The following is a 14922-nucleotide window of genomic DNA, read 5'->3' as shown; positions in this document are numbered from 1 at the left end:
CGTGTTTATAATGATAATGCCATTAAACTGTGAAGAAATGGAAATGAGCCACGGAGTTCGCGTTACAGTACTGATTTTTCGCACTTCTCTTAATAGCAGATACCGTGTATCACAGGGTGTGCCGATTATTTAGTTTGGACACGATTTATAATCAATGCATAACGCGCTCAGTTTATGCTGAAACTGATTTTGATTGAGGTTGATCGTCATCGTACTGGTAGCGTTTTTCCAGTTTGCTTACTTGTTAGTGGCAAGTTTGGCATTAGAATGGTGTGGTAGACACTAGGGTTGAGGGCAGTAATTCGCGTGTAGTTTACGTAATGCTACTTTGATAGGGTTAAATAATCAAAATATGAAGCTCATCATTTTGCCAACTTAGCGTTTAATTTGAGTATTGTAATCATGTACAAAACATAGTGCTGGGTTTTTTCAACATGTTGACAGGCTGTTTCCTAAAAACACACTATATATCTGTATGTATGAATGCGCTGGATATTATGCGCCGCGTAACTTTAACCTGTGTTTGACTTACAGGAATGTGGTTGTAATTTGTAAACACCGGCAATATTGCCAGTGAGGCTGCATTTTTTTGTATTTGGTTTATTGTTCTGTTAGGTTTGTCTAAATATTTTGTGCATTTACTGTGTCAACACAAAAATAATGCGGCATCGAATACGGAAATTACCATATTACTGCATCTTGCTCACGTTTTCGTTAATGGTTGTTGCAACACTTCTGATGTTGCGCTCTTTTGAATTTGAAGTTCTTATTCTTCTTGAATTTGAAGTTCTTATGACTAAGCACTTTACTCATCGTTTCTGCAGCAGTTGTTTTTATTTTTCCAAATTTGGCGATTTATTCAGTTAACGTTAGTAATGCCAGTTGGTTTCACCGGAACAATGCTGAATTCCGGATCTCAATGCGGTGCATGCCGTTGGAAGCCGGCTTTTTTGCAGCGATGCAACAACATGATGTGTTTTGTTGCATTTTACGCAATGTTATTGTTAATTTACGGTATGTTTATGTGCAATGCCTGCGCTGAAAAGGGAAACCTAATTTTTTTGTAACTTTTTTTGTATAGGAATGGCCAATGCGTACAGCAGTTCGGTCATCCAGTCCATGGAAAGACGATTTGGTTTTTCCAGTAAACTAATTGGGTTAATCCTCTCCGTCAACGATATCTCGCAGATTGTGGTAGCTCTACTAACCGCATATTTTGGCGGAAGTGGTCATCGACCGCGGTTGATCATGATTGGTGGCTTGCTTCTGGGAATAGCTGTAATGCTGCATGCAGCACCGGAAGTGCTGTTTCCCTCCAGAAGGACAATTGGCCGTTCCAAAACTGCGGAGACTGTGGTGCCAGAAAAGTTATGCCGGGATGGATCTGACAACATTTATAACAACAGTTATTCTGTTTCTAATAGATCTGCAGAATTCGCACATTCCGACGGCGAAAGCATTAACCTGGGTGGTCCAGTGGCTGTCTTTATTGTTGCGCAGTTGATCCAAGGTGTAGGATCCACAATGGTCATGATACTGGCTCTTCCCTTCATCGACGATAGTGTGGACAAAAAGAATTCGTCAGTTTATTTTGGTGTGCTCAGTTTACTAAGTTAAATTCCAGTTAGCAGTGAGTCATGGCGAATTTATGTACTTCTACAGCAATTTCCCTATCGGCAAGAATTTTCGGCCCGGTTCTGGGTTTTCTCCTGGGAGCTTTGTGTAATTCGATCTATCTGGACTGGTCAAGTACGGGGAGTGTTCTTGCAGGTATCAGTAAACAGTAAATACAGCTTGACCCTAATTTTGATTTTCACAGATCCCGGTTTCAACCAGACTGACCCGCGGTGGATTTCAGCGTGGTATTTGGGCTTTCTTTGGACTGGAGCATCGATGTGTTTAGTTGCGGCGCTGATTGGAGTACGCTTGGCATTTTACTAAGCATACCCGTATCGTTAACAAGTGTATCTGCTTTGACTGCTCACCTAGTCTCCGTGTCTTTTAGTGTTTCCCGGCGTTCGTTCCCGCGAGATCTGGCAAGGCTCAGACCAATGGATTGAAGCATTCCGGCCCCAATGATGCCGGAAAAGCTCCTGTTTCATCGCAGCCGTTTTGGAAAGGTGCAGGAAATGCGAGTTACAACGACGTCTTTCGAAAATACACACTTACACTTACAGTAATTATTGTCAGATAATAATACAGTACTTACAGCGTATAATAGAACGGATTGTTTAAGAGATAATTACAGTAGTTGCACAGTATACGGGGGTTCGGTTGCAAGGGTGATTAAATTCATTTGTCTTGGAACTTTGACTTCTTGCGCGTTTGTAGACCTCCCTCGCAATGTCAGAAGACTGGTGTGTAACGGAACTTACATGCTGCGTGTTGGTACGAATATACTGGATGGATTTTGCATATCCGGTTGGTATTACGTGCTGCCTGTGATAAACTAGTTGGTTCATGATTGACTTTTTCTATTTAAAAAGGATATTTTAGTTTTCTACCGAAATTCTTGGGTCAACAATTTCACATCTCTCAGTCGGGGGCTTCAATCGCTGGAGGTAAATATGCCCGTATAATTAAGCTCAAGGTTAACACTGGCGTGCTGTAATCCAGTTATATTAATTATACAGAAGAACGTTATTGGGAATTACATGTAACTTACTTACTCATGAGTCGTGTCACATACTTATTACCATAATATTACTAAACCTTTAAGGTTTAGTAATATTATGTTATTACTTATCTTTAATTTTTAGAAGCATTAATTTTAAAACTGCGCAATTTTGTACAAAACCGCTTTTCGCCTAAACCTGACCTAAACTATGCCGATCGAAGCTTCTCAGGCAATATACGTACGAGTAATTCATTTTGAAGGAGTTCCGGGCATACTGGCAACCGGTGTGGGAGTCGTATTAGGCGGGCTCTTGATACGCCGATGCAGTCTGCAGCCACGTCAAGTGGGAGCTTTGTTGGCAACATCTGCATTTATAATTGGTGGTGCGCTGCTTGTCATGATTGCGCTCGGCTGCCCAGACGCAGTCGTTATGGATCCCGCTGGACGTTCGAATGTGGAATACGAAAAGTTTGTTTGAAAATTCCCGCATCTACTAAGTTTTGAATAATTGTTTTCTTTACCATTGTTTTAGCCAGGCAGAGTGTGGTGCAATGGAGAATTCGTGTCGTTGCCAGCCGGATGATTATGATCCGATATGCGATACTGCGCGACAGATGACATATTATTCACCTTGTCACGCCGGATGCCAATCAGTAATCCACCATAACAATACGGTAATTAAAGTGAACTGTTGACTGCTGTATTCGATTTTTTATCGGGATACATTTATATCCATTTTGAACGATAAGCTGGCGTGATGTTGCGAAAGGTATTAGTTGTTGGTAAGGAACAAACTGCAATATCATTCTATCCCATTAACCATCAAAGGATGTGATGTTTCAGAAACCACTTTATCAAAAGTGCATGTGTGTTGAAAACTCTAAACAATTCGCAACAAATTCCACGACGCCTCCGTTATTGACCAAAGGTCACTGTTATGTATCTTGTCAGAATTTGTATTACTTCGTCACGATCTTGGCCATCGCGAAATTCATTGCGGGGCTGCCTGTGTCAGGAGGGATAATGATACAGTTTCGGTGCGTGCACTGACTGCAGTGTTTTCTTGCAAGCAGAAACGAAATGGTAAACTCTGCAGAGTGGTGGATCCCGATCTGAAAACGTTATCTCATGGTCTAAGCGCATTACTGACGGCTGCATTTGGCTCTTTACCGGCGCCGGTGTTGGTTGGCACCGTAATTGATTCGACGTGCCTGCTATGGCAGTTGGATGTCAATGGAAATCGCGGATCGTGTCGACTATATAATATCGACGGGCTGCGTTGGAAATTCCATTTATTCATAGGGTTGATGAAAATTGCTGCAGCATTTTTGGAATTAATGGTAAGAGCGGTCAGATCGGAAGACTGGATGCGTAGTTGCAAAAATTTACATTGGTTCGCTAGGCGTAGAACGACGTGGTTACATATGCATGTTGTTTTAAGTGGAATTTATGGACTAAGTTAAATATGTGGCTGTTGCAGTGTAATCGCAGTATGTGTAAATTTTGCGGAGGTGCTGTACTGATTGTTACGAACATGGACCATTCGAATTAACAAGGAATTGAGAATTTCCCAATTTGATTACAGGTCACATGGCGAGTGTGGAACTTGACCTTTGAACGAAAAAAAGAAAATCCACCGGAAGTGTCTTCTGCTACAACAGCCTCTTCTGTCAGTGTACCAAGCACAGTACAAAATCTTCAGATCGATAACGGCAGGGAAGCAGTCGGTACTGCACAGAATTCAAGAAGGGTGTGTCCCTAAACTGGTCAGACACGTGTAAAATAGCTGCTGTTAATGGTTAAAATTATCATATTTGGCATAAAAAGCGATATAACGCGTCCGGTGACTTCGGTGATTTTTAAATTTTACGGTTACGTCCTGCCTGCTTCAACCTGTTCATAAATTTCTGTGCGTCAACATGATTGATTTCGCTTTAATTTGTTCTTAAGGATACTTTGCGCAGTATTATGGAAATTCATTTCACACTAGTGCTGCAATTTGAGCCTCTAATTTATACGATACTGCCAGGAAAACCAAACTTTGACGGCTGTAAATTGTCGCTGTTTGTTCATATCCGTAGACTGTCGGTATTTTTGATCGTGTTTTCGTTCGTCCCCGGTAAACAGTGGTGTTTTCGACTGCATATTTAATACAGTGGTACTATTTAGTATTTTAGCACATCCACTTGATAATTCTCCGCATGCCCGATAAATGGAAGAAGCTGTTTTTAACAGAACTGGAGCGGTTTATTAACTTTGTAGCTACGTACGATGTTCACCAGGTTAAATTTGAACTGTGTTGTGAACAGATTACTGGATTTTCCCCGTGTTCTTGTACGAGTATGTTCGGTCAAGATTAAATGCCGCGTTTTTATATTTGCTCGCTTCTTTTCGTTGGTAAATACTTTTCTTCTCACATTAATCACTTTAAATTATTTGCCCCATGTCACGTTTACTGTTTACTTGGAATGCGTGTAAAAGTACGAAGATATGAATGTAGTGTAACAATGTTTTGGATGTGTTTAGTTTTGCAACAAGACTTATACATACAGTATGAATGAATATTGATATTGGAGACATCAAACGTGCATTGCGATTTAATATAGCGCAACAAAAATTCGGCTTTGTTAAAATTATTGTATTAGCAATTTTTGGCGCCTGTGACCCAGTGCCCAGAAAACAAGCAGTAATTATGGTATATATATATATACTATTTAAAATTAATATGATACCGGTTTTGCCACTAACATGACTGAAAACTCTGAAACCTTGCAACATGTACAGGCAGTAAAGCTGTTCTTCAGCCTTCAGTCCGACCATTTTATAATATCATTTAATAGACAATTACAAAAGGAAATAGTCTGATTCCCATAACTGCTAAACTAAAGTTCTTCAAGTGAAGAGTTGTAGGTACAGCTTTGATAACAAGAATTCGCACTACATGCCGATTGCGTTTCATGTCGGAATTTTTTACCACCTTGCTTGTCTGGGTTTACCGATCAGTCTATACTGAGAATACTGTTTAAGCAAGTTTTTTTAGCGTTTCAGCAAATAATGCCATCCACTGGATTGAAATATTTTTTCAACAGTGTGTACGTTGTACCTACAACATTGACTACATAAATAAGGTATACTGTATCTGTATTGTATACAGTATGGTAAGATATAGCAGAATAATTTCCAGTTGAGGCAAATGTCCAATAATTTTTAACCTACAGTACGAGTGTGCTGTGCATCTACCGATGCAAATTTTTTGGATTAGTCATCTGTGCAGCGTATCCCTTACGATCGGATAATGGTGGAATATAGAAAAGCTGTGTTTTTTAAACATTTGCATCTCTACTCGCTCTGTACAACGGCCGTAAGGCAGTGTTTGTTAATTAACTTCTTAAGCTGAATCACATTAATGTTTTTCTGTTAATGACCAATGGTGGCTGCGCTGGTTTTTCTCAGCATACGCGATAGAACTGACAGCAAATAATGATTTATGAGTACGTTACTTGCCAGCGTTCCTAGTTCTGACCTGCGCACAGTTTTCAGTGTCACTTAATACTGAAGTTGTGATTGGTTGCTTTTCGGCATTATGTCATACAAATCTTCGAAAACCAATACGAGACTTAGGAAAGCGAGGAAGTAGGAACCCTTAGACGTCATACTCTCCATTTCGCCGGCCGCGGGCAACTGTTGTTTACGTATCCGTATTAAGTGTTTGCAAATGTCTGACACTTGCAAATAATATGCATCAATTATTAGTATATATGTAGCGGAATCCTGCGAATATCAATCAGTGAATTCATTTCGTCATGGTGCGGCACTTCGATGAAGTGGCGCATTAGATAGTCTGTTTTCGTGTTACTGTCGTATGTTACTACTTACTATTATGATTTTATATGCGAACGATTTGTTATCCAATCACTACTTCTATATATATGCGTTGGCAATGAAAAAACGTTAGTGTGATATTACGATTCATGCTTTGTTAGCAAACAAGGATGATGAAGCCTAGCTGAAGGGCCAACAGAATCTTATGCAAACGTGATTGTACAGTTGCATATCGCCGTGGAATAATATGTGGTTATGGTGCATGAAAAGCATTGTGCCGGCAAAAGTTGACAGCGACCTGTTGCATCCTATATACAGTGGCCGATAAATCTTTTAGTTGTGGTAGACGTATAACATTTCTAGTTTAGAACAAATTTTATCGACGAAAGATGTTATTTAAAAAACCTGAAACAACGAAAGTGGCCAATGCACCGAATGTGCATCGTTGTGGCCTTTTTTGCTGGCAACCGGACTTCCTGCAGAGATGCAATAATATGACATTATTTGTATTCTGCTACGTGCTGCTGTGCTTAATCTACGGTAAGTCAGAACAACAGATACTGTTACTTGCCTACAAATGCCTTTTAAATTCGTTTTGGTAAACTTCAATTAGAGACCTTAAGTTGGGAATAGATTTTCATGCTATGGTTGGTCAGTAAGTAAAATGTGTAAATATTAGCTGCTGTATATTTGCTACCGTCCCCCGTTGGTTTCTGATACTACTCGTAGCTAATGGTTTCTGAGTCAGTGTATCTGTATGTATACGCTCATTTGAATCTTATATACCGTACTATTTTTTGATTTCTGATTATTAATTTGCTTTTGTTTGTGCAAATAGGAATGGCTGCGTCGTATACGAGTTCAATGATTCCGTCCATCGAGAAACGTTTCGGTTTTTCGAGTCGAACAGTGGGAATAATTATGGCGATGAACGATGTCTCGCATGTGTCGACGGCATTGTTAACGGCGCATTTCGGTGGGCGCGGCCATCGTCCACGCTGGATCATGTGTGGCTGCATTATACTGGGCATCGCACTGCTGCTGCACGCGGCACCGGAAGTCTTGTTTCCTTTCCGAAATCTGGATGTTTGGAAGGGGGCTTCTATGATGCAGAATGAAGAGCACTTGTGTGCAGCAAACAGCAGGCAGCGCGCTCTGCGTCTTGGTGGTGACAATCACACCGCGGCGGTACCGGTTGTTAATGCTAGCGAGTCGAATATTGGACCGGTTGTGGTTCTGGTGGTGGCACAATTACTGCAAGGAGTTGGTTCCACTGCTCTTATCATCCTAGGATTGCCATTTATTGACGACAATGTACAGAAGAAAAATACGCCTTTATATTTTTGTAAGTGCATATACAGCGCGTGTGTACGACTAATGCTTAATTTTCAATAATCCGCTATAAACCGCCATATGTATGGCGCCGGCATTTTGCTAACGCTCAATGCAAATCCTCGCAAATTGTTTTTTATCAGCATATAAGCATATGTGTATTCACGAGTGTTTAGTTTGGTATCTGTATAAATTTTTTGATTTGCAGCAATTTCGTTTTCAAGCAGAATATTTGGACCTGTACTGGGTTACGCGCTGGGTGGATTTTGTAATTCTATTTTCCTGGACTGGACAAGTAAGCTTGCTAACAATGTTAATGGGTCATACATTTATAATTAATACTGGATTGTTTTTGAATAAATTACTGTTCTTAGCGTTGTTGATATTTTCCCCCTCGTACTTAGTGGAATTGCATTTATTATTTTTCCGCTTCTCAATTTACATGATTTGTCCGTGTATGTATTTGCAGATCCCGGATTTAAATCTACAGATCCGCGCTGGATTTCAGCGTGGTATTTGGGGTATTTGTTCTTCGGAATGGGGCTATGTTTGTTCGCTATTACTATCGGGGTAACGGACTGTTGATGCACAAAAGTGCGTGTTTCGCAAGGTGCCGAGCATAATTGTTTTCTCTGTAGTGTTTTCCGGCATCGATTTCTTCTGACTGCTCAAAGTCCGAGGATGAATCAACAAAGAAGGAAGCAAATGCGTCTGCACAAAAAATACCGGCATCCGTTTCCACTGCATCTTGGAAAGGTGCGGTATCACCTTTTATAGCGCGTTGTAGGACTTTTTTTCCAAGCGCTTTTCGACTGTTGGGTATGAAACCTCTTAACAATTGCTTGTTTTCTATTATTCAGATCTTCCTAGGAATATTAAACGCCTGGTCACTAATGGAGCCTACGTCTGCCGGGCATGCAGCAGTATGTTCGATGGAGTATTCATTGCCGGTACTAAAGCATCTTTTGGTGAACAAAGCTCGCGCCTTCCTGTAAATTTTCTGTTTGTTTTCTGTTTAGGTTACTTCAGTTTTTTACCAAAGTTCCTCGGGCAACAATTCCAGATTACGCAGTCGGCTGCAGCTATTGCTGGTGGTCAGTATAACCAAGCTGAACAAGAACTGATCACGAAAAATATGCACAACCATAATTATTCAGTACAACTTTTTGTAGGTGTTCCTAATGTGTTAGCCACTGCTACGGGTGTGGTCGTTGGCGGCTTCATTTTAAGACGATGGAAACCTCAGCCACGATATATAGGCTTGTTCCTTGCAGCCGGAGGACTCATAATGGCCACCACGTTGTATGGCCTTATTGGCTTAGAATGTCCACAAGCGAAGATTACCGGTATGCCCACTACGGTCAACGATTCGTTTTTGAGGTATGGTGGAACAAAACGGTTAGGACTTGCAAAACGAAACTGGAAATTGTGTGCTTCCTGTGAAAAATATAGATTGAAATGGGATTTTTCTCTAATTGTTTGTTGGATTTCCTGTAAATTTCTAGCTATGGCGTCCTAGTACTATTTGTAATGGATTAAATATTTGTGTCTGTATGCGCCTTTACTAATTATATACAGAATGCTGATATTTTTGCAGTTTGATTACAGTAGAGTGTGTTGTTTTGACAAACTGTTTTAACGTGTCTTTCAGGTTTTTATTACTAATTGTATTTTAAAATCTTTCAGTAGGTCCGATGGAAATGCCACCTGTCATCAGCCTTGTCAGTGCAAAAACGATTTCATTCCTGTATGTGACGTCTCCAACCATGAAACGTTTTACTCCCCGTGCCATGCTGGTTGTACAAAACTAGGATTATCTAAAAATCAGGTAAACAATTGGATAACATACGTCTCGATCTACTATGTACATGCAGTTACACTATAAGAGTGTAGCAGTTACTGTTACAATTTTACAGTTACAATTTACTGTTGCTGCAGTTACAATTTAGTTAGTTTGCCGTTAGTTTTATAGCTACAAACTATCAAAATGGTTTAGAAACATAAAATTAAGCGAATAGTCAAGCTATATAATCTCAAATTTTTTACGCGAGTAGGCTGGTTGTATACCCGTGTTTTGGTAGGAGAAGATTTACGAAAATTGCATGTGTGTCCGAACTAATGGAACCAAATTGGACGAGAGTTCCGACCAGACACCCGTAGCCAGCGTTGTGAATGGTCAATGTCAGAAGCACTGCCAAACTTTGTACTATTATGTGGCAATATTAACCGCAGCAATGTTCCTGGGAGGACTGCCTCTTTCCGGTGGAATTATGCTACAATTTCGGTAAAAAGATTTGCATAGTAAATTCTGTTTCCGGTGATAATAGTTTACTTTCTTTCCACTTCCTCTCTTTCCTTGTAATGTTTTCATGGCAGTGTTGGGCATTTGGCGTTAATTTTATTAATAATTTTTATTGGTGCCGGGTGGTAGTTAAAAACTTTGGCTTGTGTACATTATATTGACCATTTGACCATATCGAGAGCAGTTTTCATGGTTTGAATATTAGTTTTCGGTTCTTGATTTTGCCACCCAAAACAAAAACGCATGAATTATGACCGTCTTTGTATGATTCAGTTGTATAAATATTTTATGTGTGATCTTGCAGCATTGTCGATATTGATTTGAAAAGCATGGCCAACGGGATGACCGCACTGTTGATGGCCGGCTTGGGATTTCTCCCGGGACCGATTATTGCCGGTGCCCTTTTCGATTCAACGTGCACTTTATGGCAGATGCGAGATAACGGTGAAACTGGCTATTGCTTACTGTACAATACAGACGCTATGCGGTGGAAATTCCATCTGTTTTTTGCATCGGTCAGAGGTATAGCCGTTTTAATGGATTTACTGGTGAGCTATTACGAAGGTTTTCTTCCGCTCGCACATTACTTATACTTTACTCATTCAGTCTATGCCAGTCTTTTTTCTTCGTATAGCTCACCTCCAGAATCTGGAAACTGAAATCAGAGCGAGAAACTCCAGCTGGTGTACCTACCTTGTCCGGAGAAGATAACTGGGCTTTTGAGCCGGAAGTGAGTGAGGCAGTGAATGAGAACATTTATCCGCCACTGAAGAACCTGCATCTCGACTCAGCTGACCATGACACAGCCCATACTCGAGTTTGATGACTATGTACATACATTTGTATTTTGTTGATTTTTAAAGATTGTTACTTACTTAAATTCATCGCCTTTGCATTTTTGCATGATGACAGAAAATGTATAGATTAATTACGATTTCAGCTTCCTGCCCACAGTCGGCTAAAATCCAGACTGACTTCGTACAGAGGTGATATTGATGCATGGCTTTTAATTACCATGACTTATGTTCCTAAAGACACAAATTCTTTAAATGATTAAATGAAGCATGTGATTAAAACAGCCAGTCTTCGTATTAACTTTTTTATGTTTGTAAGTTTAAGTGGTAAAGATAATAATATTATTTGCATCGTGGTAGTGTATTTAACTTTGTCCAGGCGGCATGAAACCGATTATGTTAGATTTTTTCTATGAAGATCTGGTTTGATTGCCGGATGCTGAGCCTGCCAGAGCGTCGATAGGTGCAGGTTACTGTCTGAACTACAGATATGCAGTATATAAAGCTGTCGCTCATACATTAAATCAGTAATATTAATATGAACTGTGGCCCATTAAGCTTTTTAGTTATTTATACACCGATTACCGAACAAAAGACGGCGCTTTCTGAGGTTTCTGTTCACAGTGATGTAACTATGGTAAGGATCCATTCGAAACTGCATTCGGGAAAAATGTGTAGTAACTTCACCATGATGGTATATATAAGATTACTTGGATTTTGAGTCGCTCTACAGAGAACAACCGCGAATGTCATCAACAACATCCTGCGACACGTGCTGGATCTGACTAGTCAGCTGCATCATTTGGTTCCATTTGGCAACTTGCTCCTGTTTGTATTTAAATTTTTCCGCTTCCAATTCTTCTAGTTTTCGTTCAAGTTCAACTGTGTGGTTGCGTAGCTGAGCTATCAGTTCGTCCTTTTCCTGGATCTATAATAAAGAAAACTGCATTCTCATGACTGACCACTGCACGAATATGTTAGGGCGCGTACGACACGAAAGTGTTTAGAAATATACATTCTACTGCATAATATTATCTCAAAAATGTTGCAGTAAAATGCGGTGCACACAGCAACATCGATTTTAAAGAATATAAAGGTTTTCAGGAACGGCTTGTTATTTTTATGGGCATGCAGCTTTTGCGTGACCTTTTTCCGGGAGACTTCATAATCCTTTTCGGCGGCCGCTTTCTGCTTTTCCACTTCTTGCATTTCATCTTCCAAAAGTTTAGTAAATTCTAAAATGTTTCGGTTATCTTCTGCATGCGCATCACAAGTATTTTGCATTTCTCGAGTCAGTTGTTCCATGGCGTCGAGCTGCAGCAATCGCAAACGTTCACTTTAACCGATACAAAATTTGCTATAATTAAAATATGGTGCACACTGCACATTAGAGAGAGTTGTAATAAAAAATTCTCCAATAGTTTTTTTCTCTCCTGGCCTGGGTGACATACTTCCGCCTGAAGTTTAGACACAGCCGCTTCCTTTTCCAATAACAATTTCTCATTACTTTCCAGCTTTGTCATAGCATCTTTTTCCCTGTTCTGCCGACGGGATAACTCGTCGACCATGTCCGCTCCGACCTTATCGAGTGTTGTTCGGCGCTGTTGTATCTGTGTCACTTGTGCCTCCAGTTGGCTGGTTTTTGCCACAAAATCCGCAGTTTCGGCCAAGACGGTGTTTAGTTGCTCACTTAGCTACAAATTTAAATGAATTACTCTTTTCTTCGTCTAGAGGAAAACTAGACATATACTGCATAATCAATAACATTAAGTCATTTGATTAACTGTTATTACCTTTTATTAAATTAAGGTAGATACATAAATTACTGGACTCCATAAATATCACCTTTTGCTTAGCAGCTTCCTCTTGTTCCACTCGCACTTTCATCTGAGCAGTGTCTGCCAGTGCGTCGGCTAACTGATTCTGCACAAAAAAGCATTTAAGAATTTAAATCCTGGGACTTAGCTGACAAGTCAAATCCACCTTTAACTCCATGTTGGCTTGTAAAGCCATGCAGAAATCAGATTTCTCCAGCTGTTCTCTGGCCGAGAAAAGTTCTTTGTTGACTTTTACAAGTTCTTCCTCTTTTTCACTGGTGTAGTGGTTGAGTTGAGCGTATTTTTCCTTTAAGGCTATTATCTCCTCTTCCATCAGCTCAGTCTTGCTTTTAAAGGATACAATGTCTTCTTTGTAGCGCGCAATCTCACTCCGCTTCATTTCGGCTTCGAAGTCCAGTTTTTTCCGTTCCAATCGCAAACGGTCGACATCGCGTTTAACATGGAGCATATTTTCCAGTAGTTCAGCTTTTTGGCACGTAAACTGATCTAAAAAAGAAAGCGCACTGTGGTTCTAAATTTTTCATTACAGAATGCATTTAATCCGCAGAAAGATCCAGATTAGCACTTTCATAATTGTACCATTGATACTGTTCAGCTTCTCCTGCAGCTCATCGCGGTGCGCTGCCACAACTTTCAGACCATTCTGCTTTTGACTTAATTCTTCTTTCAGCTCCAGTATTTCTTTATTGGTTGTCTAATTGGCAAGACAGTACTTTTTGTAAACTGATTGCGCAAACATAAGTAATTAATGTTAATATTTCACAAATGTGCCACATCGCAACATGTCGAATTTAAATTCGTATAGCAGCGTGACCTTTAGTTTATCGTTCAGTTCATCCTCTGGAGCTTTGAAGGAGCCGGATCCACAAATTCCCGCTTTGTCTGAATTTCGGCTAGCGTGAATTAAATTGTCCTACTGCTTTGATTGCTGTCGTTGTTACGTAGTACGTATAATTAATTTCCTTTCGTTTCAACATGAATAATGTAAATATCTACAGGCTGCAGATATGCTATGTGATACATATACCATGCATCTGAAGAAAGCTCCAAAACACTTATTTTATGTATGTACCGATAATCGTTCTCCAGCTTCAGGTAACGTATCTGTTTTTCCAAATGTTTGGCGTAATCATCCTCATAACTTTTTGACCTGAAATGGCCTTACACACTGTAAATCAAGTACATGCGCAGTTTATCATTTGTACGATTATCGAGTCAATGTTCAACAACATTTATTCTTGGACGCTTTTCGTTTGTATGACGATGATATCTTAGACAGTTGAGGCTTCTTGTACTTCAAATATTTAATCTGAGCACCTGGCGTATGAAGAGAACAGCAACGCTAATTGTAAACCAAATTAACTCATATAATCACCCCACTGCACCAGCGCAAACTGCAGATGGGTCGTTCTGGACTGTTTGGCGTGCATGATGAACAAAAGGTCGTGGTGGCACTTTCCGCGGAGTAGCAGACGGTGTACTGCACGCTGATTTGTGATTTTGACGGCAGGAAGGTTTTTTCGGACCAATTTTTGGTCCAATCTTGCATCGTCCACCTATATTAAAATAGAATTTTGGCTCGTTTCGTTTAACTGGATATGTGCAACCATGAAGCAGAGCTGAACCATCAATCAGACGAAACCCGTGAAAAGAATAAATATTTTTGCACCTGCAGTCGGTTTACTTCCAGGAATATTTAAAACTAACCCATTAACAAAACGAAAATCTGATAATTTAACTGTCAACCCGTAGATCCCGTAACGGCGTAACCTGTAATTTGTAACCTGAGATCATGCGAAGCATATTGTATGTAGTTACACTTACAGCTCATTGCGTTTGTGGTTTAGTTGGATCAGTTTGCTGATCACAAGAACAATATTGCATTAATAATGCAGAATACAAATTATACAATTTTGAGAACGTCAGCCAAAGATGCCGTCGAATCTCGACCGTAATTGAGAGGTGCAACAAATAATCCCAACTGTTTAGAATGAAAGGTGTGGATTTTTGTATTTAATTTGGGTTGCTTGCATAAAAATAAAATACTTCCAACTTCCTGTCCATAAAGCGCAAGCGTGTAACATTGGTAACGATGCGTACCCATTTATTAGATTTGTAATATTTTGCTCTTTTAACTCCGGATCAGAACTCATTCATTGAATTATTCTTTAATTTCTTGTCTAATTTAGTGCCATAAAAATACTTTTTAATTTTGTT

The 14922-nt window shown here is 39.9% G+C and overlaps 3 protein-coding genes across 5 annotated transcripts; 2 read left to right on the top strand and 1 right to left on the bottom strand.

Moving 5' to 3' along the window:
* The first annotated feature begins 23 nt into the window (after positions 1–23).
* Positions 24–5206, top strand: LOC129583931 (solute carrier organic anion transporter family member 74D-like). The gene is made up of 12 exons (XM_055475988.1): positions 24–1014; positions 1082–1594; positions 1663–1749; positions 1820–1920; positions 2006–2120; positions 2332–2421; positions 2487–2561; positions 2878–3085; positions 3150–3291; positions 3461–3654; positions 3714–3957; positions 4203–5206. Exons 1-12 carry the CDS (start codon positions 876–878, stop codon positions 4377–4379), a joined length of 2085 nt encoding a protein of 694 aa, XP_055331963.1. The 5' UTR covers positions 24–875; the 3' UTR covers positions 4380–5206.
* A 370-nt stretch (positions 5207–5576) lies between these two features.
* Positions 5577–11148, top strand: LOC129583941 (solute carrier organic anion transporter family member 74D-like). Of its 2 annotated transcripts, none has more exons than XM_055476009.1 (12): positions 5577–6979; positions 7278–7784; positions 7980–8066; positions 8241–8341; positions 8410–8527; positions 8632–8721; positions 8791–8865; positions 8944–9151; positions 9461–9599; positions 9853–10055; positions 10378–10621; positions 10708–11148. In XM_055476009.1, the coding sequence occupies exons 1-12, from the start codon at positions 6829–6831 to the stop codon at positions 10894–10896; spliced, it is 2112 nt and encodes a 703-aa protein (XP_055331984.1). In that variant the 5' UTR covers positions 5577–6828; the 3' UTR covers positions 10897–11148. The 2 variants fall into 2 exon arrangements, with proteins under 2 accessions (XP_055331984.1, XP_055331974.1); XM_055475999.1 differs by having other exon boundaries at positions 5582–6979; positions 9458–9599.
* A 282-nt stretch (positions 11149–11430) lies between these two features.
* Positions 11431–14917, bottom strand: LOC129585681 (cingulin-like protein 1). 2 transcript variants are annotated; one of them, XM_055478464.1, is made up of 10 exons: positions 14530–14917; positions 14081–14261; positions 13778–13855; positions 13520–13598; positions 13285–13399; positions 12851–13191; positions 12713–12790; positions 12319–12561; positions 12014–12181; positions 11431–11795 (listed from the first exon to the last, which is right to left on the bottom strand). In XM_055478464.1, the coding sequence occupies exons 1-10, from the start codon at positions 14534–14536 to the stop codon at positions 11595–11597; spliced, it is 1491 nt and encodes a 496-aa protein (XP_055334439.1). In that variant the 5' UTR covers positions 14537–14917; the 3' UTR covers positions 11431–11594. The 2 variants fall into 2 exon arrangements, with proteins under 2 accessions (XP_055334439.1, XP_055334448.1); XM_055478473.1 differs by having other exon boundaries at positions 14091–14261.
* Between the last annotated feature and the right edge of the window lie 5 nt (positions 14918–14922).

Source organism: Paramacrobiotus metropolitanus, unplaced genomic scaffold (assembly GCF_019649055.1).
Source record: "Paramacrobiotus metropolitanus isolate TYO unplaced genomic scaffold, Prichtersi_v1.0 Parri_scaffold0000002, whole genome shotgun sequence".
Classification (NCBI taxonomy): Eukaryota; Metazoa; Tardigrada; class Eutardigrada; order Parachela; family Macrobiotidae; genus Paramacrobiotus; species Paramacrobiotus metropolitanus.
The sequence above is the reverse complement of the archived record's forward strand: the minus strand, read 5'-3'. Positions and strand labels throughout refer to the sequence as shown.